The sequence below is a fragment of the Bombina bombina genome, chromosome 3 (assembly GCF_027579735.1).
Source record: "Bombina bombina isolate aBomBom1 chromosome 3, aBomBom1.pri, whole genome shotgun sequence".
Classification (NCBI taxonomy): domain Eukaryota; kingdom Metazoa; phylum Chordata; class Amphibia; order Anura; family Bombinatoridae; genus Bombina; species Bombina bombina.
This window is the reverse complement of record NC_069501.1, coordinates 42,480,683-42,504,516: the sequence shown is the minus strand read 5'-3', so window position 1 is coordinate 42,504,516 and position 23,834 is coordinate 42,480,683. Positions and strand designations below refer to the sequence as shown.

The 23,834-nt window shown below is 41.4% G+C and overlaps 1 protein-coding gene across 1 annotated transcript in view; it reads left to right on the top strand.

Moving 5' to 3' along the window:
* The window catches only part of POLQ (DNA polymerase theta), a 444,612-nt gene that overhangs the window by 262,210 nt on the left and 158,568 nt on the right, over nt 1–23,834 (top strand). Inside the window, exon 21 of the mRNA XM_053705140.1 lies at nt 6,896–7,033. Within this exon, the coding sequence (XP_053561115.1) occupies nt 6,896–7,033 (138 nt within the window). The remainder of the gene's footprint in view (nt 1–6,895; nt 7,034–23,834) is intronic.

Below are 23,834 nucleotides of genomic sequence, written 5' to 3'. Positions count from 1 at the left end.
ACCTTCATGTTCCTATCCACAATGATCAGTTTCAATTTCTTCGGTTTGCCTTTCTGGACAAACATTTTCAGTTTGTAGCATTTTTCGGTCTAGTCACAGCCCCCTGAATCTTTACGAAGGTACTAGGGGCTCTTTTGGCAGTGGCCAAGTCTCAAGGCATTGCGGTTGCCCCGTACCTGGACGATATCTTGATTCAGGCACCATCTTTTCTTTTAGCAAGATCCGATACGAATTCTCTGTTGTTTACTCTCCGCTCTCACGGGTGGATGGTGAATCTGGATAAAAGTTTGCTGATTCCAAGTACCAGGGTCTGCTCTTTGGGGACAATTCGATCTTGATGAAGATTTTCCTAACAGAAGCGAGAAAGTCCAAACTTCTTTCCGCTTGCCTTTCTCTTCAGTCCTCTGTCTGACCCTCAGTGGCACTATGTATGGAAGTAATTGGTCTCATGGTGGCCTCCATGGACATTATTCCTTTTGCTTGCTTCCATTTGAGACCTCTACAGATATGCATGCTCAGACAATGGAACGGAGACCACTCGGACCTCTAATAAAGGATAGTCCTAGACAGTCTGGCGAGAGACTCTCTCTTCTGGTAGCTCTGTCAGGATCATCTGTCTCAAGGCATGTGCTTCTTGAGACAATCTTGGGAGATTGTGACTACGGATGCCAGCTTTTTTGGCTGGAGAGCAGTTTGGGGTTTCTTAAGAGCTCAGGGGACCTGGACTCAGGAGGTACTGAGAGCAATCTTCAATGCCCTGATAACATGGCCTCAACGGAGTTTGATTCAAATTGGACAGCATCACATCAGTGGCTTATATCAACCATCAGGGAGGAACAAAGAGTTCCTTAGCGATGAAGGAGGTTTCTCGCAACCTTCTGTGGGCAGAGTCTCACAACAGCCACATTTCAGCCATTCACATCCCAGGTGTGGACACCTGGGAAGCAGATTACCTGAGCAGGCAGGCGTTTCACCCAGGGGAGTGAGCTCTTCATCAGGAAGTATTCTCAATGATAACCCTCAGGTGGTGGGGGGTTCCGGAGTTGGACCTGATGGTGTCTCATCTAAATACCAAACTTCCCAGATATGGGTTCAGATAAAGGGACGCGCAAGCAGTTCTGGTGGATGCTCTAGCGGTCCCATGGGATTTCGGTCTGATTTACCTGTTTCTTCCGTTTGCCCTCTTTCCTGGAGTGATAGCCCGGATCAAACAAGAGCTAGCTTCAGTGATTCGAATTGCTTCAGCTTGGCCTCGCAGAATTTGGTTTGCTGACCTGGTTAAAATGTTGTCCTCTCCTCCATGGAGATATCTGCTGAGGAAGGACCTTTGACTTCAGGGTCCTTTTATTAATCTAAATCTAGATTCTCTGAAGCTGATTACATGGAGATTGAACGCCTAGTCTTGTCTAGACGAGGTTTTTCTGAAAAGGTTGACACCTTGATCCAGGCTCGTAAGCCAGTAACTCGCAAAATATATCATAAGGTTTGGCGCACATTCTTATATTGGTACGAATCTCAGGGTTTTCCTTGGCGTAAGGTGAGAGTTCCCCGTATTTTGTCTTTTCCCTAGGAGGGTCTGGAGAAGGGCTTGTCAGTCAGTTCTCTGAAAGGTCAGATCGATGCCCTTTCGGTTCTATTGCATAAACGTTTGCCCGACTTACCAGTTGTTTAATCGTTTGTTCAGGCCTTGGTCAGAATCAAGCCTGTGTTTAAACCTATTGCTCCCTCTTGGAGCCTTACTCTTGTTCTTCGGGTTTTGCAGCATGCTCCGTTTGAGCCTATGCATTCTATTGATATTAAACTATTGTCTTGGAAAGTTTTGTTCTTATTGGCTATTTCGTCCAATCATAGAGTCTCAGAACTTTCGACTCTCAAGCGTGATCCCCCTTACCTGAATTTTCATGAGGATAACGCGGTCCTTCGTACCAAATTGGAATTTCTTCCTTAGGTGCTTTCGGACCGCAATATCAATCAAGAAATTAGCGTTCCTCCGTTTTGTCCTAATCCTTCTTCTCAGAAGGAACGTCTGTTACACAACCTGGATGTGGTTCGTGCTCTGAAATCTCCAGGCTACTAAGGATTTTCGTTAAACCTCAGCTCTTTTTGTGGTGTTTGCTGGCAAGCGTAAGAGCCAAAAGGCCATGTCAACTTCTCTTTCTTTTTGGTTGAGGCGTGTCATTCGATTCGAGCTGTTTCTTCTTCCTGGGCCTTTAAAAACTAGGTTTCTGTGGAGCAAATTTGCAAGGCGCCCACTTGGTCCTTGTTACATACCTTTTCAAAAATTTTACAAATTTGATGTTTTTGCCTAAGCTGAGGCTTCTTTTGGGAGAAAGGTTCTTCAAGTGATGGTGCCCTCAGTTTAGGTCCGCCTGTTTTGTTTCTCCCTCCCTTTCCATTCTGTGTCCTCTGGCTTGGGTATTGGTTCCCACTTGTAATTTAATGGATTCATGGGCTCTCCATGCCATTGGAAAGAACAAAATTATGCTTGCCTGATAAATTATTTTCTTTCCTGGCATGGAGAGACAACGACCTGCCCTTGTCTAAATTCATGATGGCTTTTTATTTTTGTTTTCTTAACTTCAGGCACCTCTATACCCTGGTGTTCCTCTTCTTCTCTTTCTGTATTCCCTAGGCTGAATGACTGGGGATTATGGGAAGTGGGAGGGATACTTGGCTTTGATGGGTGTTCTTTACCGCCTCCTGGTGGCCAGGAGTTGAATTCTAGTAATAACACTACTAGTAATAACACTAGTAATTGAATGTATTCGTGGACTCTCTATGCCAGGAAAGAAAATAATTTATCAGGTAAGCATAAATTTTGTTATTTGACACTCCCTGCAACTCCCTCTAATTGTGGGTTTCACTGCTGACATCTTTTAACCTAGGTTTCACTGCTGACATCTTTGGGAGAGTTGCTGCACATGTGCAAACGCATAATCACTGGATTGCAGTGAAACTAGATTTTAATATAGCGGCCCTATTATCAAGAGGGAGGTGGGAAATAGCTTCAATATGATGTTTATAAATTTCATTTAGTTTTAAAGTTCCCTTTAACAACAAGATTACATAAATGCCCTATAATTGCAAGAGGTTTATGTCTTTCATTTTAGAGCAGAATACATAAATGGAGTAAATAAATAAGTTTATCTCACCATCCATTATGGGAAGCTAACCAAGACAGTTATATCCAGCTTTATTTTAAGTGTGTTCAGAACCCTTATTTTTTACATTTAATTTACCAACAAACCCCTTCAGATTCACAAAATATTTTCTTTGCCTGTTTGTCAGGGTCTGTACAAACATTACTTTGTGCAAAACATTAAAGGAACAGGAAACCCAATTTTTTTGATTCAGATAGAGCCTGCAATTGTAAGAAACTTTTCTAATTTACTCCTATTATAAAATTTCCTTCATTCTTTTTCTTTCTTTTTTTGAAAAAGCAGTAATGTAAGCATAGGTGCCAGCCCATTTTTGGCTCAGTACCTGTATAGCTTTTGCAGATTTGTCGCTACATTTAATCTCCAAGCCATCAAATTTTGAGATTTTAGATCTTGATAAAAAAAATAACCCAAAGCAAACCTTGAGACAGAAGGTCTTGATGCTGAGTTAGAGGAAAACTGGACATCTGCACCATATCTGAAAAACAAGTTCTGCATGGCCAAGCTGGAGCAATCAGGATTACCGATGATACCTCCTGCTTGATTCGGACTACTAACCTTGTTAACAGAACAAGTTGTGGAAAAATGTAGGCCAGAAAAAACAACCAAGGAGCTTCTAGAACATCCACATACTCTGGATCCCTGGACCTCGCAAAGTATTTGGGGAGCTTGTTGTCCAATTGAGGTCATCAGATCTCCTTTCGGAACACCCCACATATTTACAGTCTGACTGAAGACTTCCAGATGTAGAGAACATTCACGTGGATGCAGGAATTGGCAACTGAGAAAGTCTGCTTCCCAGTTGCTCACCCCTAGAATATGTACTTCAGATATTATATAGGAATTGCTCTCTGCCTATGCCAGAATTTGGGAAAACCTCCCTCATCGCCAGGGAACTGTGATTTCCACCCTGGTGATTGATGTAAACCACTGCTGTGACATTGTCAAACTGGAAATGCAGATAAGTCAAATATAGATGTCAGGAGAGGCCAAAACTGAAGGGCACTAGAAAATTGTACAGAGTTTGAGAATATTTATGAGCAACTTTGCCTCCTGAAGTAACCCATCTGCTCTTTGGGACCCCCAGGCTGCACCCCAACCTGAAAGACTTGAGATCACAGTCCAATTTGGATGAACAAAGGATGCCCCCAGAACAATGGATGCCACGAATTACCAAGAAAGAGAATTACTTGATTTGGCATCCAAGGAATATTTTGAGCCGAGTGTAATCCCTGTACCACTGACAAAGCATACAAAGCTGAAGAGGCCTCATCTGAAACCGAGCAAAAAGAATAGCATATGAAGCTGCTATCACCAGACCTAAAACCTCCATACAAAAAGCTACAGAAGGAAAAGGAACTGACTGAAGAGTTACACAAGTTGAGAGTAACTTCATCTTTCTCTGTTCTGTCATGAACATGAAAGTGCCACGCTGACTATTACTCCAATTGACTGAAAACATGCCCTTGCCTTTACAAGGTTCTTTGGAACACGAGACAAAAGAAAGCTTCCCCTGGGAGGCTTTGAATTGAAACTTATTCTGTATCCTTGGGAAATAATGTTCAGAACTCATAGATATTGAACTGAATGAAACCAAGCTCCCTGAAAAGGTGTAATCTGCCCCTCACCAGAAGATCTGGGTCGGGGGCTGCACCTTCATGCAGACTTGGTAGTGGAAACAGGCTTTTTAGACTGTTTAGACCTGTTCCAATTAGGGTTTGGCTTTCAGGAGAAACCGGAAGAACCCTGCTTCTGGGATGAAGAGGACTACTTTTGGTTTTAAGATTGACGAAAGGAATGAAAATGGTTAGAAATAATAGAATTACTCTTAGACCTCTTATGCCGAGGGAGAAAAACTTCTTTCCCCCCCTAGTCACCGTAGAAATAATGTCTTCCAGACCAGAGTCAAACAGCTTCCCTTTAAAAGGAAAAGGCAGAACCGCATCACAAATAAAAGCATTAGCTGACTTTAATAATTTAAATTGATTAGAAAACTTTTTATCAGCAGACTCCTCAGACAGCTGCTCAGATAAACCCTCACACCAAAGGGTAGAGGATGCAGCAACACAGGCAATGGCCTAAAAAGATAACCTGCTTGCTGAAACATGCCGAACATACATAAGTGCACAAGATACTTAGCAAGCTAAAAACCCAAACGTAAACGTCATTGACGTACAAAGAAATCTGCCAATGCGTGAAAACCCCCAACAATGTGCACAATCTAGTCGACGTGTAAAAAAATAAAATAAATAATTAACACACCCTAGGGTTAAATAAGGTACTTATAATACACAAGCCTAAAATGCCTGACATAATGGTCCCCAGGCTTTGATATATCCATAAACAGTTCCAACTAATAGTTTACAGACTAAGCAGGTGCCCAACAGCCCCTACAGTTACCTGACAGACACCCATACTACTAAATTTACTATAAGTAGAAAGAATTGCTTCCAGTAGATAACCAATCCGGTGCTGTACATGTAACAGCCACTACCCATACTCTAAAGAAATTCCTCTGTCCAAACCATGGCTTTCTAAAAGCAAACTGGCCTCAAATCGGTCTGCAAAGGCAATGACCAGACTAGTTTGCAGTAAGGTGGAGGTGTCTTTAAGGGATCTTGGAGTTTTGGAATCTTTGCCTCCTCCTAGTGGTCAGGAGTAAGTATAAATCCATAAGTATAAATCCATAAGCACAACAATCCAGCCTGAGTTAGCTCTATTTCTGCATAATAAAGTGTAACACCGAGGACAATCAACAGATCAACATAAATGCAATGTGCATGCCTAACGACCTTATGAAACACTATCGGCAAACAGCCAGGTGCACGGGTATCAACCACAACACTTACTTTCCATATATATATCTTCCATAGCCAAGCACTTCATTGATGAGCATAATCAGGATGTACGAATGTTTAAGTGGAACGCCATTGAGGTGATAAACAAAACTCTGAGAGGAGGTGATAAGCTGACTCAGCTAAAAAGGCACATGGTTTACTGGATTTTTAAACTCAAGTACCATTAGGGTATAACTCTGAACATGACATCATCAACTGTTGGTGCTAGGTTGCCCTGATGTTCTATATTTTTCAAAAATAATCTCTTTAGAAACTTATATATCTGTATTCATCAACTAATAATTCATATTCTCTAAGTTGTATAGAAATTTGCACTAATGAGGTATCTATTGTTAAATGTGGTTTGGTGGGGATAGTTAAGTGGGTGTGATGTTTTAGCTTACCAGTGGTTTTAAAGCCCCTGGTGTTAGTCAAGCAAGTTCTATGATTACGGCGCATTGGTCAGCAGAAACGCGTAAGACTGCACTGTCTTCATCACTGAGATTTTATAAGTTTAAAAAAAGTGTGAATTTTTATCAAGCAACTTGGATCCCCATCTTTTGTATTAACGTAAGTAGTAGTTTTTAATATTTTGCAAAAAAAAAGCTTTATTTATTTTGCTCCAAAGTTCGTTGTATATAAAAGAAAAATCTGAAGATGTTTACTGTCTATGCCGGTGAATTTCACAATACAGTTGTTTATCGGAAAGAAAAATAATTTGAATTTCATTGAAAGAATTTGTTTAAAATGTATATCCTTTACTATCTCAGAGAGCTTAATTTCTTTCTATGTTGAATCAGTTGAAACATGAAAGTGATGCAGCATAGCTGACTAGAAAATATCCCATATTGCCCTCCTGTTTGTATACTGTCCTGTTTCATACTAATCTGCTTCTTCTAGGTTTTGTTCCTGGAATTAAAACTTCCACCCAACGGAGATTTGAAATCCCAAGGAAACAAGAAAACGTTGGGTTACACAAGGAGAACAGGGGTTAACGGAAACCGGGTCAGGCCTGGAAAGCAATTCAGTACCACTAAGGTATAGTTGTATAACTCTAAGATAGACCTCTTTACCCGCTCTTTTGCATTGTCTATGGCTTCAAGGTTCAGTTGCTTACTGTAACCTCTGCCAGGCTGTGCCCAATGGTTAATCAGAGGTTTAGCGCCCTCTGTCAACCAAGAGACTTAAAGGGATAGTCTAGTCAAAATTAAATGTTCACGATTCAGATAGAGCAACAATTTTAAGCAACTTTCTAATTTACTTCTATTATCCATTCTTCTTATTTTCTTGGTATCTTTATTGTAAGCGTAGGAGCCCTCCCATTTTGGTTCAGCACCTGGGTAGTGCTTGCTGATTGGTGTCTAAATGTAGCCACCAATCACCAAGTGCTAGGTATTAAACCAAAAATGGTCCGCGTCCTATGCTTAATTTTTTGCTTTTTCAAATAAAGATACCAAGAGAAAAGAAAAAAAATTGATAATAGGAGTACATTAGAAAGTTGCTTAAAATTGCTGCTCTATCTGTATCATGAAAGTTTAATTTTGACTAGACTATCCCTTTAAAGGAAGCTTGTTGAGGACAATTTACTTATCTGCTTTATACAGCGCATACATCTTGTTAAACCCTGTAGATAATTCTACTTGCCGTCTTCATCAGCTTTTGTAACCGAGGCAATGATTTGCACTTATCTCTTTAGCTCTCTGACTTGGTTGTCCAATCATTTAATAGTAATCATTTAATAGTAATCATTTGATAGTAATCATTTAATAGTAATCATTTGATAGTAATCATTTAATAGTAATCATTTGATAGTAATCATTTGATAGTAATCATTTGATAGTAATCATTAGATAGTAATCATTTGATAGTAATCATTTGATAGTAATCATTTGATAGTAATCATTTGATAGTAATCATTTGATAGTAATCATTTGATAGTAATCATTTGATAGTAATCATTTGATATTGGCTTCAATGATACATCATGCAGATCAAAGCGAGAAGCATAACATTAGCATTCCTGTGTTAAACTTGAGTCATGTTTAACCTGTGAAATTGCTCTTTTTATATATATTTATTTTTATCAGTGATCAAATACAGGACATAGGTTAGAACAGTAGTAGCACAGTCAAAAGTAATCACAGGTTAATATTAAGGGTAAAGAGTAATAAAGAATATAAGGTTGTGGGGAGATTTATAGAAGAAACAAGATACAGGAGAAGACCACAGAGTCACAGGCTTCTGATAAACTCTATTTGTCTTATGCTGTTTATTTAGTGCTATTAGGGTGAGGTATTGTTTGATAGTGATGCGGCCTGGTTGTGAGAGTGTATATGGGTTTCCCATAGGAATTTAATCTCTGACGGAAGTTTTTTGTTTTAGGTAACCATATTCCTTGAATGGTAACAGTTCAGTTTCTCTATCTTTCCACATCATTTCTGAAGGTGTTATGGAGGTTTTCCAGTGTCTGAGGGGAGGTGAAGGATTTAAGAGTGTGTGAAAATTGTGTTCCATTCTTTCCTGTCCAGTTGTTCATTTAGGTCTCTGTGCCATCTGTTAGTGTAGTCAGGTAGAATGGTTTTTTTCCCTGTTCTATTAACATCTTTCTAGATACAGAGGGGACATTTTTTATTACTATCCTATTGTGACACTGATTCAAATTTGGTTAACGGCCTGAGAAAGCTTTGTAGGGACAGGTTGAGATGAAATAGGATATTTGGGCATATCTCAGCCAATTAGTGAAGTTCAGTCTATTTTGTTATTTCCTCTTAAGTTTGCCGTGATCAAGAAAGTCATATAAAGAATAGTGTGGTCCCATTCAGTCATCCTTCTATATCGATCTAGTCCTCCAACTAGCTCTGTGCTAAGGGGAATAGTAATAATATTATTGTATTGTCTATACCTGTCTCAGTATCCTGTGTCATTTCAGAGTTTGTAGCCTTGTGACTTCTTGGAAGTAACATAGTAACATAGTAGATGAGGTTGAAAATAGACTGAATTCCATCAAGTTCAACCTATACAAATCTAAAATTACTTTAAAAAAAAAAAGCTCCAGCTGAGCTTAGATTAATCCCACCCATTTTAATACAAGCAATCATATCCACGAATTCTGTTTCTAGCCAGAAATGTATCCAAATCATTTTTAAATGTATCTAGTGTATTGACATTCGCTACCTCCTTTGGTAATGAGTTCCACAATGTTATTGCTCTTACAGTGAAAACATGTTTCCTTTCCTCCAACCTTAAATTGTGACCTCTTGTCACAATCATTTTTCTTGGAATAAACAGAGCTTCTGCCATCTCTGTATATGGGCCTTGAATATATTTATATAAAGTAATGATGTCACCTCTCAAGCGCCTTTTTTCTAGGGAAAACAGACCTAGTTTGGCTTACGCCTCCGCATAGCTTAAATTCTCCATTCCCATTATTAGCTTTGTGTCCCTTCTTTGAACTTTTTCTAGTTCTGAAAATGTTTTCCTTCCTAATATGAGGAGAGTTCAAGGCTTAATTCCTTACTTGTGGGAAATACAGAACCTGGCCACCAGGAGTAGGCAAAGACACCCCAGCCAAAGGCTTAAAAACCTCCCCCACTCCCCTCATCGGAAGGTACGGTGTAGTTCCTTATGGAGGGTATCTACCCTTCGGAATGGGACTTGAGTTTTAAGTATTCTTGTCAGCCTCTCAGTGAGAGCATTTGACGAATGTTAGGGTCTGGAGATGCAGGGAGAGTCTTTCTGCAAACCCATCCAGACTCGTATTAACAATTTTTAAGCAATCACTGCTGACGAGTTTCACTGCCTCCTTTTTTTACTCAAGTCCATGTCAGGAGCGATGCTACAAGACTGTCAAACTTGAGGGGCTGTGTTCCTGTTCTACAGCATAGATTCCGGTAAGATCATTTAATTTTTTTACACATATGATAACGCATGAAGACAGGGTCACAGTGTGACTCCTTTTAGCTGAATGGAATCAAGGGTTAATATCTCGGGAAGGGGATTATTGAACAGGGGGAATTAATCACATAATGTAAATATTGTGTTTATGCTGCGACTTTTGTGAGATGAGGCCCAGGCAGATGTTGGAACGCACAGGATTTTCTTTCATTTTGGATAATCTGCGCAGCCCTTTAGGCTTGGTGCGCTTTTAGCTGTAGCAGGGGCGGTTCTGCATGGCGCACCAGGTGACGGGGTGTGGTCACACTGATTTTCTCTTCTTCCTGACTGTGTGGTTTTCCGGAGACATATCGGTTTCTCTGTGGGGCCTGGGTCATAGGAGGTGGTGAGTGCCCCAGCCATTGGGGGTTTAAGGTGCCGTTTCTTTCTAATGACATGGTGAGTCCACAGATCATCATCCATTATTGTTGGGAATATCACTCCTGGCCAGCAGGAGGAGGCAAAGAGCACCACAGCAAAGCTGTTAAATATCACTCCCCTACCCACAATCCCCCAGCCATTCTCTTTGCCTGTAGTGCAAGGAGGAGGTGAAGTTTAGGTGTCTGTAGAGAAGTTTCCTTCATTCAAGATTTTTTTTTTTTTTTAAGCAGAGTAAGCTTACTCTGTTACTTTCTGGGGGTCTAGCCTAGTCCACATCAGTCTCTTCAGTAGGGCAGTGGTGGCTTTTGCGCACACGAGAACTTGTGAGGTACAATCCTTACTGCGTTTTCTCAAGAATTTGCTGCCCTAACTAGAAAACCTGAGTAGGTTTACTCATTTTTTTCTCTCTTCACAGGTCCATGTGAGGTGCTGCACCCTCTCAAACAGGTGAGCTGTCCTGCTGTCGGACAGCACTTTCAGGTAAGGGCCATTTTAATTTTCTTTTGCAAGGAGATTGCTGGCACTTGTTACAGCTAAAAGCTGTCTTATTTAATATGGGACTTTATTAAACCTTTATGTTTGGGGTTTCTTTTAGGCAGTTTGGGCATTGAGACTGTGAGGTGATTTATGGTGGCTCAGTGTGTTATAGTAGTTTTTATACTTTAACTTTTGGTCATGGAGATTGCTGTTGTAAGCCGTTTTTTTCTGCAGTTAGGGCTCTGTATTAGAAAATGGGATTGTTTCTTCTGTGAGGGAAGTCACTCTGTGAGCTGCAGGACAGGTAGGCACTTTCGTAAAGCTACTGAGGTGTAAAGGTAGCCGGAGGTCTATTTAAAGACCCAGTACACATTTATTTTTTATTTTCAATAAGGAATGTTTACACTTTATCCTTATTTATTACATAAGATGGATCAAGAGGCTTTTCAAACCATTATCCCAGGCAAAGTTGCTGCTTGTCAGTTATGTTTTGATGCTCAGGTGGAACCCCCAGTTCCTTTTTGTTCCTCATGCATTGAGAGAACTTTAAGTTATAGAGATAAAATACTTGACCGTGAGCCACCATTATCCCAGGCAAATGCTGGTAAGGTGTCTCCTGTTGCAGATATGCCGCAGCTTTCTCCTCAAGCGTCCCAACTTTTTAAGTCTCCACATACAGTGCCCTGTGTTTCCTCTTGCAATCCTGTAGGATTTTCTCTACAAGACATTGCTTCCCAGGTATCCCTTGCTGTATCTGAGGCCTTGTCAGTTTTCCCCATGTTGCAGGGAAGGTGTAAAAGGAAATTTAAGGAAACAGTAAGTTTTCTGATCAAGTTCTTTCTATCCAGAGTGTACCTTTCCATAAGCCTGAGGAAGAAGACATGTCGGTAGCATCTGAGGGGAAAATCTCAGACTCAGTGTAATTCCTTCTTCTGATGCTGTAGTGGTATCCTTCCGATTTAAGCTAGAACACCTTCGCTTATTACTTAAGGAGGTTTTGGCTACATTGGACGACTCCGACACAACTGTCGTAGTCAATCCTAAAAAGTCTAGTAAATTTAACAAATACTTTGATGTTCCCTTCGCGGTGGAGGTTTTTCCGGTTCCTGAGTGTGCTGCAGAGATTATTGCTAGAGAATGGGAAAGACCTGGTATTACATTTTCTCCATCTCCTATTTTTAAGAAGATGTTTACTATAGCGGATTCTATTAAGGAGTCGTGGCAGACGATTCCTAAGGTAGAAGGATAAGCAGGGTCTCCAGCACTTTTCAAACAGACTTTATTTGTACACAGATATCGACGTTTCGGTGTCACAGCACCTTATTCATGCTTGGAAATTATATACAGGCCTATTACATCTTTAAATACCCAAATGTTTAAATTTTTTGAAAAATACCAAAATTTATTAATTTTTTAGAATTAAGTAATATTGTCTATATTAGCTAATTCAACTTGTATAGAAGTTATGTAGGTGTATGTATAATATTAGGCCACTAGAGGGAGCCCTCTCCACATAGTGATTTGAGAGGGCGCCAAAAATTTGGGTATTTAAAGATGTAATAGGCCTGTATATAATTACCAAGCATGAATAAGGTGCTGTGACACCGAAACGCCACTTTCTGTGTACAAATAAAGTCTGTTTGAAAAGTGCTGGAGACCCTGCTTATCCTTGTATCTGTGTATTAGGGCTTGGCAGCGCCCTAGGTCTACCGTCCACATTCTTTACTCCTGTGTGCTGTTCCCTTACTGGACTTTGTTACTTGTGGCTGCTGGGATACTGTGCATACTAGGAGCAACATGCCTTCTGAAGGCAATGAGACACAGAAAACAGATGGTAGCATTATGTTCGCATACACGGACGTAGAGGCAGCCAGAATAACAGCACTGATGAAAGGTACTAGAGACTATCTAAGGACAGTACCCGGTGAAACTGGTGGCAAGGAATATGAAGCCATACAACTTAAACAAATGAAATGGGAACTGCACGCTAACACGTTAGCAGAATACTACCGTGTCAAAAGGATTCCCAGAGGGCTTCGGATGAATACTTGCCCCACTTTATTAAGCAACAATAAAATCTACGACAAGTTCGAGGCTATTCTGAATAAATGTTCATACGATTTAATCGTATGGACAGTGGAATGCTTACAGATGGAGATGGAGTCGCAGGAGGTGAACATAAAAAAATGCAAAGAAGAGCTACAGACCTGTCCCATGATGAATTTACAGAAATAGAGCAAAAGATCGCCTCCAAGGTTGCGGAGGAACAGAAAGCCATCAAGGAAACAAAAAGGGCAAAGTTCATCCGTGATGAAGAGGATTATCGCCTGGGCCGAGTATACCGCTGGAGATCCGGTAACTATAGCAACCGCGGAGCGGCAGGACCCAGGGGCAGACGTAGGCATAAGCCGGCAAGAAGGGAACGGCATGATGACGTATCCAACACGTCAGATGGCTCATCACGTGGTTCATCCCCTTTAGGATCGAGCAACAGCGAGTGCAACATCGGATCCACCGGGGTGGCAGGAAACACCGCCGCTACAGGGGGCGACTCGATACGCAGATCCGAACGGAAGAAAGCTTCAAAGAAGTAAGCAACTCTATATCTGTTATTGAGTACAGCCCGATATGTTCCACATCTGTGGGGGGAGATAACGGTATAGTAATAAATACATCAGAATATGTATTAAATAAAAAGGAAAATATGATGCTTAACAGGGGACTTTCTTTTTGCCCTTTCTATGACACAGACTTTTTCGAGCTGGAAAAAGATTTGCAAAGACTTTACCACAACATCAAACTTAAAGTCTGGTTCAGCAATGAACATTATATGGTAGATAGTCAAGCCCAGACTCCGGAATTGTCCTTTAAAAAGTTAGGCCTTAGCAAAAAAAGTTCTTTTAACCCCAATGTTAATAATAGTAGTGTCAATACATTTGTTAACATAATTCAGCAAGGGGTTAATAAGTTACGTGATGAATATAAAAATAAAAAACATACTACTATGTGGCACAAAAAAGAGCGTGTAAATTTAACTAATTTTGCTAAGGGTGAAAATGTGCTACTTAATGAGTTAAAAGGGAATAAAAATATCATTTTCAAGGGGGCGGATAAAGGTGGAGCAATGATTTTGCTCGACAAAAGATATTATGTGAATGAAGCCCTCTCACAATTAAGTGACATCAACACATATAAGCCACTCCAGGGAAATCCTTTAGGCAACATACAGAAGGAGATAACTGTAGTTGTACAGAGAGCCCTAAGCCAAGGCATTATCGCTAAAAAGCTATCTGAGTATTTATGCATTATAAATCCTAGGACACCTGTCTTCTACACTGTCCCAAAAGTCCACAAGGACAAACAGAGACCACCGGGGAGACCTATAGTCTCCTCAGTTGAGTCAGTATTTACAAATATTTCCAAGTTTTTGGATAAGATCTTGCAGCCTGAAGTCACTAAGATGTCAAGTTATATACAAGACACTAATAATTTTTTGCAGAAGGCAAGGGATTTGGTATTTCCTAGTGACAAATACCTCCTGTTCACCATGGATGTACGTAGTTTTTATACGTCTATAAAACATGAAACCGGTATATCCATAATAAAAAAAAACATTGATTGTGAACAGGAGGTATAGTGAGATTGAAGTATCATTTATTGAGTACTTGTTACGTATTGTCCTTTATTGGAATTACTTTATCTTTCAGGACAGCTGGTATGTCCAGGTGAGGGGTTGAGCAATGGGCTCCAACGTCGCCCCATCATACGCCAATCTCTTCATGTGTGAGTTTGAGGAGAGTATCGTCTATAAGAATCAGCTATTTAAACAAAATGGAGCCGTGTGGTGGGGTGACGTGGAGTCCCTGGCACAATTTGTCCAGGAACTTAATTCTGAAGTGAGAGATCTTTTTTTCACAGTAAGTGTCAGTGAGGAATCCATACCCTTCCTGGACACGCTAGTTCTCAAGAAAGGTCATCATCTTGAATTTGTCCTGTATATAAAGGAGACAGACAGAAACAGTATATTGCAATTCAATAGCTTTCACCCTAGGCCATTGGTAAATTCCCTCCCCAGGAGCCAATTATTAAGGGTTTACAGGATTGTTGATAATGAAGAGACACGGGGGATAAGGTTTAATGAAATGTCCAAGAAGTTCACTGACAGAGGATATCCTAAAAAACTCCTAGAACACACTATAGGAACTTTAGATAAAATTAAAGAAAGAACTCCCAAAGAAAATAGACTGGTGTTTGTCAGTCAGTACAGCCCATTGAGTGACAAAATATATAAGTTGATTCGGAAAAATTGGTATATACTCAAGGAATGCAATTCTAACATAGCCCAGTTCCAAGAGTCTCCCATTATGGCCCATAAGAGAGTCAAAAGTTTAAGGGACCATTTGGTGCATACGGATATAGGCCCCATTAGACAAAATAGACAACAATTATTGGGTAAAAAGAACATGGGGACTTTTCCCTGTCTTGGTTGCATGAGCTGTCATTCAGTAAAAAAAGGAGCATTCTTCCACCATCCTCACAGTGGTAAAAAGTTTTCTATCAAGGGGTACTATACCTGTGAGACCACCTATGTGGTATATTTGATTAAGTGTCCCTGTTCTTGCATCTATATAGGTGAGATCACCGGTAAGGTGAAAGATCGTATTGGTCAGCATAGGTCTAATATCAGATGCAAGAACAGGGATGCCCCTGTATCCAATCATTTTCTCGAAAAAGGCCACCACATAAGCCAGCTCAGGTGGCAAGTAATAGACCATATCCCTCCCAATAGAAGAGGCATGGATAGGGAAAGCTTATTAAAACAAAGAGAGATGTGGTGGGTGCATAAATTAGATAGTATGCATCACAAGGGCCTTAACAGGGACTTTGATTTAACCTGTTTTTTCTCAACGTTTTTCTGAGTATCTTCTGTCTAGGGAATAACTTTGTATATATCCTTACTCATTAGATTAGTCATATTTGCTGTGTATTCTGACTTTTCTTTGTTTTTAACTTGTTCATAAACTTTTTCATAAATTTTTCTATGAATTTTAATTTTTGGGCTCATGAATTTTCTATATATTGTTCATAAAGTTGTCAATTAAATCTATCTAGGAAATATATAAACTATAGTCATATGAAGACTTTTTATAGATCATTATGAATTTTTCAATGTATTCTATTTATCAATTTTTTAGAATTAAGTAATATTGTCTATATTAGCTAATTCAACTTGTATAGAAGTTATGTAGGTGTATGTATAGCATTAGGCCACTAGAGGGAGCCCTCTCCACATAGTGATTTGAGAGGGCGCCAAAAATTTGGGTATTCAAAGATGTAATAGGCCTGTATATAATTACCAAGCATGAATAAGGTGCTGTGACACTGAAACGTCGCTATCTGTGTACAAATAAAGTCTGTTTGAAAAGTGCTGGAGACCCTGCTTATCCTTGTATCTGTGTATTAGGGCTTGGCAGCGCCCTAGGTCTACCGTGCACATTCTTTACTCCTGTGTGCTGTTCCCTTACTGGCCTAAGGTAGAAGGAGCGATCTCCACTTTAGTCAAGAGGACTACTATTCCCTTAGAGGATAGTTGTTCTTTTAAAGATCCAATGGATACAAAATTGGAGGCTTTACTAAAAAAGATGTATTTTCCACCAGGGTCTACAATGGCAACTTGTGGTGTGTATCGATGCGTTTTCTGAATCAATCAGACGGATACCCCTTTTAATGAGATCCAGGACAGGATTAAGGCAATCAAGTTAGTCCATTCCTTCATTACAGATGCTTCCTTACACGTTATTAAACTGGGAGCCAAAATTTCTGGATTTGCGGTCCTAGCCCACAGGGCCTTGTGGTTTAAGTCCTGGTCTGCGGATGTTTCATCTAAATCTAAGCTCATGGCTATTCCTTACAAGGTTAAGACCTTATTTGGACCTGGTTTGGCCGAAATTATCTCAGATATTACTGGAGGGAAGGGTTCTTTTCTTCCTCAAGATAAAAATAAGCAGAAGGGACGTCAGAGTAATTTCTCCTACATTGATGTGTCCGGTCCACGGCTTCATCCTTACTTGTGGGAATATTCTCTTCCCCAACAGGAAATGGCAAAGAGAGCACAGCAAAAGCTGCCCATATAGCTCCCCCTCTGGCTCCGCCCCCTAGTCATTCTCTTTGCCGCTCTGAACAAATAGCATCTCCACGGGGATGGTAAAGAGTATGTGGTGTTAGTTGTAGTTTTTTTATTTCTTCTATCAAGAGTTTGTTATTTTAAAATAGTGCCGGTTTGTACTATTTACTCTACTCTACTACAGAAAGTGATGAAGAGTTCTGTTTAAAGAGGAGTATGATTTTAGCAGCAGTAACTAAAATCAATTGCTGTTCCCACGCAGGACTGTTGAGACCAAAGAACTTCAGTTGGGGGGAACAGTTTGCAGACTTTTCTGCTCAAGGTATGACTAGTCCTTTTTCTAACAAGACATAGTAATACTAGAAGACTGTCATTTTCCCTTTGGGATCGTAAGCCATTTTCTTAGACTCATAACAGAATGAAGGCTTATTAATGGGCTATATACTGGTTGACACTATTGTGGGCTTAATCGATTGATTTATACAATATTTATATGATTTTTGGAGTGTTTTGGAACTTGGAAACACTGGGGAACGTTTTTATTACGCCTGGCAGTCGTTTAGACACCTAATCTAGTCAGGAAGGCCCCTTCACTCTGGTATGCAGAGGGAGGAGACCTCATTTTCGCGCCTTAATTGCGCAGTTACTTCTGGAAGCAGTGCATGCAGCTTCATGTGAGAGGGTCCTGTGGCCATAAAAAACGATTCTAGAAGGCTTATTTCTGGGGTGAATAACCCCCAAGGAAAGGTAAAGCCGCAGCAAAGGCTGTGGCAGGGACTGTAGTGGGTTTAAACTGGTAAATCAAACAAATGGCTCCGGTTTGCTCATTTAAGGGGTTACAATCTTGAAAATTGGTGTGCAATACTTTCAAAGCATTAAGACACTAGGGTGCAAATTTGGTAAGGATCGGATATTTCCTTCATAGTTTTTCACACCTTCAGAAATAAAGTGTGCTCTGTTTAACATTTAAAGAGACAGTAACGGTTTTGTTTAAAAACGGTTTTATTGCATTAATAGCCTGTATAAGTCTGTCTAACATGTCTGTACCTTCAGATAGAACATGTTCTGTATGTATGGAGGCCAAGGTGGTTCCCCCTTTAAATGTATGTGAAAATTGTGCCATGGCGTCCAAACAAAGTAAGGACAGTACTGTCACATTTAATAAGGTTGCCCAAGATGATTCTTCAAATGAAGGTAGTGGGGGTAGTTCATCATCCTCTCCTTCTGTGTCAACACCAGTTATGCCCGCGCAGGCGACACCTAGTACATCTAGCGTGCCAATGCTTGTTACTATGCAACAATTAACAGCAGTAATGGATCATTCTATAGCTAATCTTTTATCCAAACTGCCAGCATTTCCAAGAAAGCGTGATTGCTCAGTTTTAAATACAGAAGATGAGCAAGTGTGCGCTGACGATAATTTATCTGTTATACCCTCACACCAGTCAGAATTGGCAGTGAGGGAGGGTCTGTCGGAGGGAGAAATTTCTGATTCAGGAAAAGTTTCTCAACAGGCAGAACCTGATATTGTGACATTTAAATTTAAGTTAGAACATCTCCGCGCCCTGCTTAAGGAGGTGCTAACTACTCTGGACGATTGTGACTCTTTGGTGATTCCAGAGAAATTGTGCAAAATGGACAAATTCCTTGAGGTCCCTGTGCACGCTGATGCCTTTCCGATACCCAAAAGGGTGGCGGACATAGTGACTAAGGAGTGGGAGAAGCCAGGTATACCTTTTGTCCCACCTCCTATATTTAAGAAAATGTTCCCCATTGTCGACCCCAGGAGGGACGCATGGCAAACAGTCCCTAAGGTTGAGGGGGCAGTTTCTACGTTGGCCAAACGCACGACTATTCCCATTGAGGACAGTTGTGCTTTCAAAGATCCTATGGATAAAAAATTGGAAGGATTGCTTAAAAAGATATTTGTTCAGCAAGGTTTCCTTCTCCAACCAATTTCGTGCATTATTCCTGTCACAACGGCTGCGTCTTTTTGGTTCGAAGAACTAGAAAATTCGCTCAATAAGGAGACTACATATGAGGAAGTCATGGACAGAATTCACGCACTAAAGTTGGCTTATTCCTTTATTTTAGATGCCGCTTTGCAATTGGCGAGGTTAGCGGCGAAAAATTCAGGTTTTGCAATTGTGGCGCGCAGAGTGCTTTGGCTAAAATCTTGGTTGGCGGATGTGTCATCCAAGACAAAATTGCTTAATATTCCTTTCAAAGGTAAAACCCTTTTTGGACCAGAATTGAAGGAGATTATTTCAGACATCACTGGGGGAAAGGGCCATACCCTCCCACAGGATAGGCCTTTCAAGGCTAAGAACAAATCTAATTTTCGTTCCTTTCGCAACTTCAGGAACGGACCGTCTCCTAACTCTGCAGCCTCTAGACAAGAGGGTAACGCTTCCCAGGCTAAGCCAGCATGGAAACCAATGCAAGGCTGGAACAAAGGTAAACAGGCCAAAAAGCCTGCTGCTGCTTCCAAGACAGCATGAAGGGGTAGCCCCCGATCCGGGACCGGATCTAGTAGGGGGCAGACTTTCTCTCTTTGCTCAGGCTTGGGCAAGAGATGTTCAGGATCCCTGGGCACTAGAAATAGTCTCTCAGGGTTATCTTCTAGAGTTCAAGGAACTTCATCCAAGGGGAAGGTTTCACATGTCTCGCTTATCTTCAAACCAGATAAAGAGACAGGCATTCTTACATTGCGTAGGAGATCTATTAAAGATGGGAGTGATACACCCAGTTCAAACAGTGGAACAAGGTCAGGGGTTTTACTCAAACCTGTTTGTAGTTCCCAAAAAAGAGGGAACTTTCAGACCAATTCTGGATTTAAAAATTCTTAACAAATTCCTCAGAGTTCCATCGTTCAAAATGGAAACCATTCGAACGATTTTACCAACAATCCAAGAGGGTCAATACATGACTACCGTGGATTTAAAGGATGCGTACCTACATATTCCTATCCACAAAGATCATCATCAGTTCCTAAGGTTCGCCTTTCTGGACAAACATTACCAGTTTGTGGCTCTTCCGTTCGGTTTAGCCACTGCTCCCAGAATTTTCACAAAGGTGCTAGGGTCCCTTCTAGCGGTTCTAAGACCGAGGGGCATTGCAGTGGCACCTTACCTAGACGACATCCTAATCCAAGCGTCATCCCTTTCCAGATCAAGGGCTCATACAGACATTGTATTAGCTTTTCTCAGGTCTCACGGGTGGAAAGTGAACGTGGAAAAGAGTTCCCTGTCCCCGTCTACAAGGGTTCCCTTTCTGGGAACAATAATAGATTCTGTAGAAATGAAGATTTTTCTGACAGAGGTCAGAAAATTAAAGCTTCAAAATGCTTGTCAAGTTCTTCAATCTATTCCTCAGCCTACCATAGCTCAGTGCATGGAAGTAATAGGTCTAATGGTTGCAGCAATGGACGTGGTTCCTTTTGCTCGAATTCATCCAAGACCATTGCAACTGTGCATGCTCAAACAGTGGAATGGGGATTATGCAGACTTGTCTCCCCAGATTCAAGTAGACCAGTTAACCAGAGTCTCACTCCGTTGGTGGTTGACTCAGGATCACCTGTCTCAGGGAATGAGTTTCCGCAGACCAGAGTGGGTCATTGTCACGACCAACGCCAGTCTATTAGGCTGGGGCGCGGTCTGGGACTCCCTGAAAGCTCAGGGTCTATGGTCTCGGGAAGAGTCTCTTCTCCCGATTAAACATTCTGGAACTGAGAGCAATATTCAATGCGCTCCGGGCTTGGCCTCACCTAGCGAAGGCCGGATTCATAAGATTTCAGTCGGACAACATGACGACTGTAGCTTACATCAATCATCAGGGGGGAACAAAGAGTTCCTTGGTGATGAGAGAGGTATCCAAGATCATCAAATGGGCGGAGGATCACTCCCGCCATCTATCTGCAATTCACATCCCAGGAGTAGACAACTGGGAGGCGGATTATTTGAGTCGTCAGACTTTCCATCCGGGGGAGTGGGAACTCCACCCAGAGGTCTTTGCCCAGTTAACTCAATTATGGGGCATTCCAGACATGGATCTGATGGCGTCCCGTCAGAACTTCAAGGTTCCTCGCTACGGGTCCAGATCCAGGGATCCCAAGGCGACACTGGTGGATTCATTAGTGGCGCCTTGGTCGTTCAACCTAGCTTATGTGTTTCCACCGTTTCCTCTCCTTCCCAGGCTCGTAGCCAGGATCAAACAGGAGAAGGCCTCTGTGATTCTGATAGCTCCTGCGTGGCCACGCAGGACTTGGTATGCAGACCTGGTGAATATGTCATCGGCTCCACCATGGAAGCTACCTTTGAGACAGGATCTTCTAGTACAAGGTCCATTCGAACATCCAAATCTAGTCTCTCTGCAGCTGACTGCTTGGAAATTGAACGCTTGATTTTATCTAAGCGTGGGTTTTCAGATTCAGTTATAGATTCTCTGGTCCAAGCCAGAAAACCTGTGACTAGGAAAATTTACCATAAAATATGGAAAAAATATATCTGTTGGTGTGAATCCAAGGGATTCTCTTGGAGTAAAATTAAAATTCCTAGGATTCTCTCCTTTCTCCAAGAGGGTTTGGATAAAGGGTTGTCAGCGCGCTCTCTAAAAGGACAGATATCTGCTCTGTCTGTTTTGTTACACAAACGTCTGGCAGCACTGCCAGATGTACAAGCATTTGTACAGGCCTTAGTCAGAATCAAGCCTGTTTACAGACCCATGACTCCCCCATGGAGTCTAAATTTAGTTCTTTCAGTTCTTCAATGGGTTCCGTTTGAACCTTTGCATTCCATAGATATTAAGTTACTATCTTGGAAAGTTCTGTTTTTGGTTGCCATTTCTTCTGCTAGAAGAGTTTCTGAATTGTCTGCTTTGCAGTGTGATCCACCCTATCTGGTATTCCATGCAGATAAGGTTGTTTTGCGTACCAAACCTGGTTTTCTTCCAAAGGTGGTTTCCAACAGGAATATTAACCAGGAAATAGTTGTTCCTTCTCTGTGTCCGAATCCAGTTTCGAAGAAGGAACGTTTGTTACACAATTTAGATGTGGTCCGTGCTTTAAAATTCTATTTAGATGCAACAAAGGATTTCAGACAGACTTCATCTTTGTTTGTCGTTTATTCTGGTAAGAGGAGAGAACAGAAAGCTACTGCTACCTCTCTTTCTTTTTGGCTGAAAAGCATCATCCGATTGGCTTATGAGACTGCCGGACGGCAGCCTCCTGAACGAATTACAGCTCACTCTACTAGAGCTATGGCTTCCACATGGGCCTTCAAGAACGAGGCTTCTGTTAATCAGATATGTAAGGCAGCGACTTGGTCTTCTCTGCACACTTTTGCCAAATTTTACAAATTTGATACTTATGCTTCTTCGGAGGCTGTTTTTGGGAGAAAGGTTTTGCAAGCTGTGGTACCTTCCGTTTAGGTAACCTGACTTGTTCCCTCCCTTCATCCGTGTCCTAAAGCTTTGGTATTGGTTCCCACAAGTAAGGATGAAGCCGTGGACCGGACACACCAATGTAGGAGAAAACAGAATTTATGCTTACCTGATAAATTTCTTTCTCCTACGGTGTGTCCGGTCCACGGCCCGCCCTGGCTTTTTAGTCAGGTTTCAAATTTTTTCTTTCTATACACTAGTCACCACGGCACCCTGTGGTTTCTCCTTTTTCTCCTAACCGTCGGTCGAATGACTGGGGGGCGGAGCCAGAGGGGGAGCTATATGGGCAGCTTTTGCTGTGCTCTCTTTGCCATTTCCTGTTGGGGAAGAGAATATTCCCACAAGTAAGGATGAAGCCGTGGACCGGACACACCGTAGGAGAAAGAAATTTATCAGGTAAGCATAAATTCTGTTTTTCGTTCCTTTCGTAACTTTAAAGGCAAGTCTTCCTCCCCTTCCTCCAAGCAAGATCAAGCCAAGTCTTCCTGGAAGCCCAACCAGTCCTGGAATAAGGGAAAGCAATCTCAAAAGCCTTCAGATGATTCCAAGTCAGCATGAAGGGTTGGCCCCTGATTCTCTCTTTTTCCCCAGGCTTGGATAAGAGATGTACCGGAATCCTGGGCGGTGGACATTGTCTCCCAGGGGTACAAAATAGACTTTAAATCTTTTCCTCCCAGAGGCAGGTTTCTCCTCTCCAGATTTTCTGTAGACCAGACAAAAAGAGGCGTTCTTACATTGTGTCAAGGACATTGCCGCCCTGGGTGTAATGGTTCCAGTTCCCTTTCAGGAATGGGGTCTGGGATTTTACTCTAATCTGTTTGTAGTTCCCAAAAAGGAGGGAACGTTTCGACCAATCCTAGATCTAAAATGTTTAAACAAGTTTCTCAGAGTACCAGCCTTCAAGATGGAGACTATACGCTCCATTCTTCCCTTGGTACAAGAGGGTCAGTTCATGACAACCATTGTCCTAAAGGATGCATACGTTTATGTTCCTAATCACAGGGACCTTAACAAGTTTCTGAGATTTGCCTTTTTGGACAATCATTTCTAGTTAGTGCCCCTTCCACCTTCCATTCGGCCTTGCCAGAGCTCCCAGAATTTTTTCAAAGGTTCTGGGGGCTCTTTTAGCTGTGCTTCGATCTCGAGGCATTGCAGTAGCACCTTATCTTAATGACATTCTGGTTCAGGCGCCATCTTTTCAACAAGCAGAATCCCATATGGAGATCTTGTTGTCTTTTTTTCTTCGATCCCACGGATGGAAGGTGAATCGGAAAAAAAGTTCTCTGGTTTCAGCTACAAAGGTCGTATTTTTTGGGACCATAATAGACTCCCTGTTTATGAAGATTTTTCTGATGGAGAAAAAGAAAGATTTTCGACTCTTGTCTTGCCCTTCAGTCCTCTCAATGGCCGTCAGTGGCTCAATGAATAGAGGTAATTGGTCTGGTGGCTTCCATGGACATCATTCCGTTTGCTCGGTTCCACCTC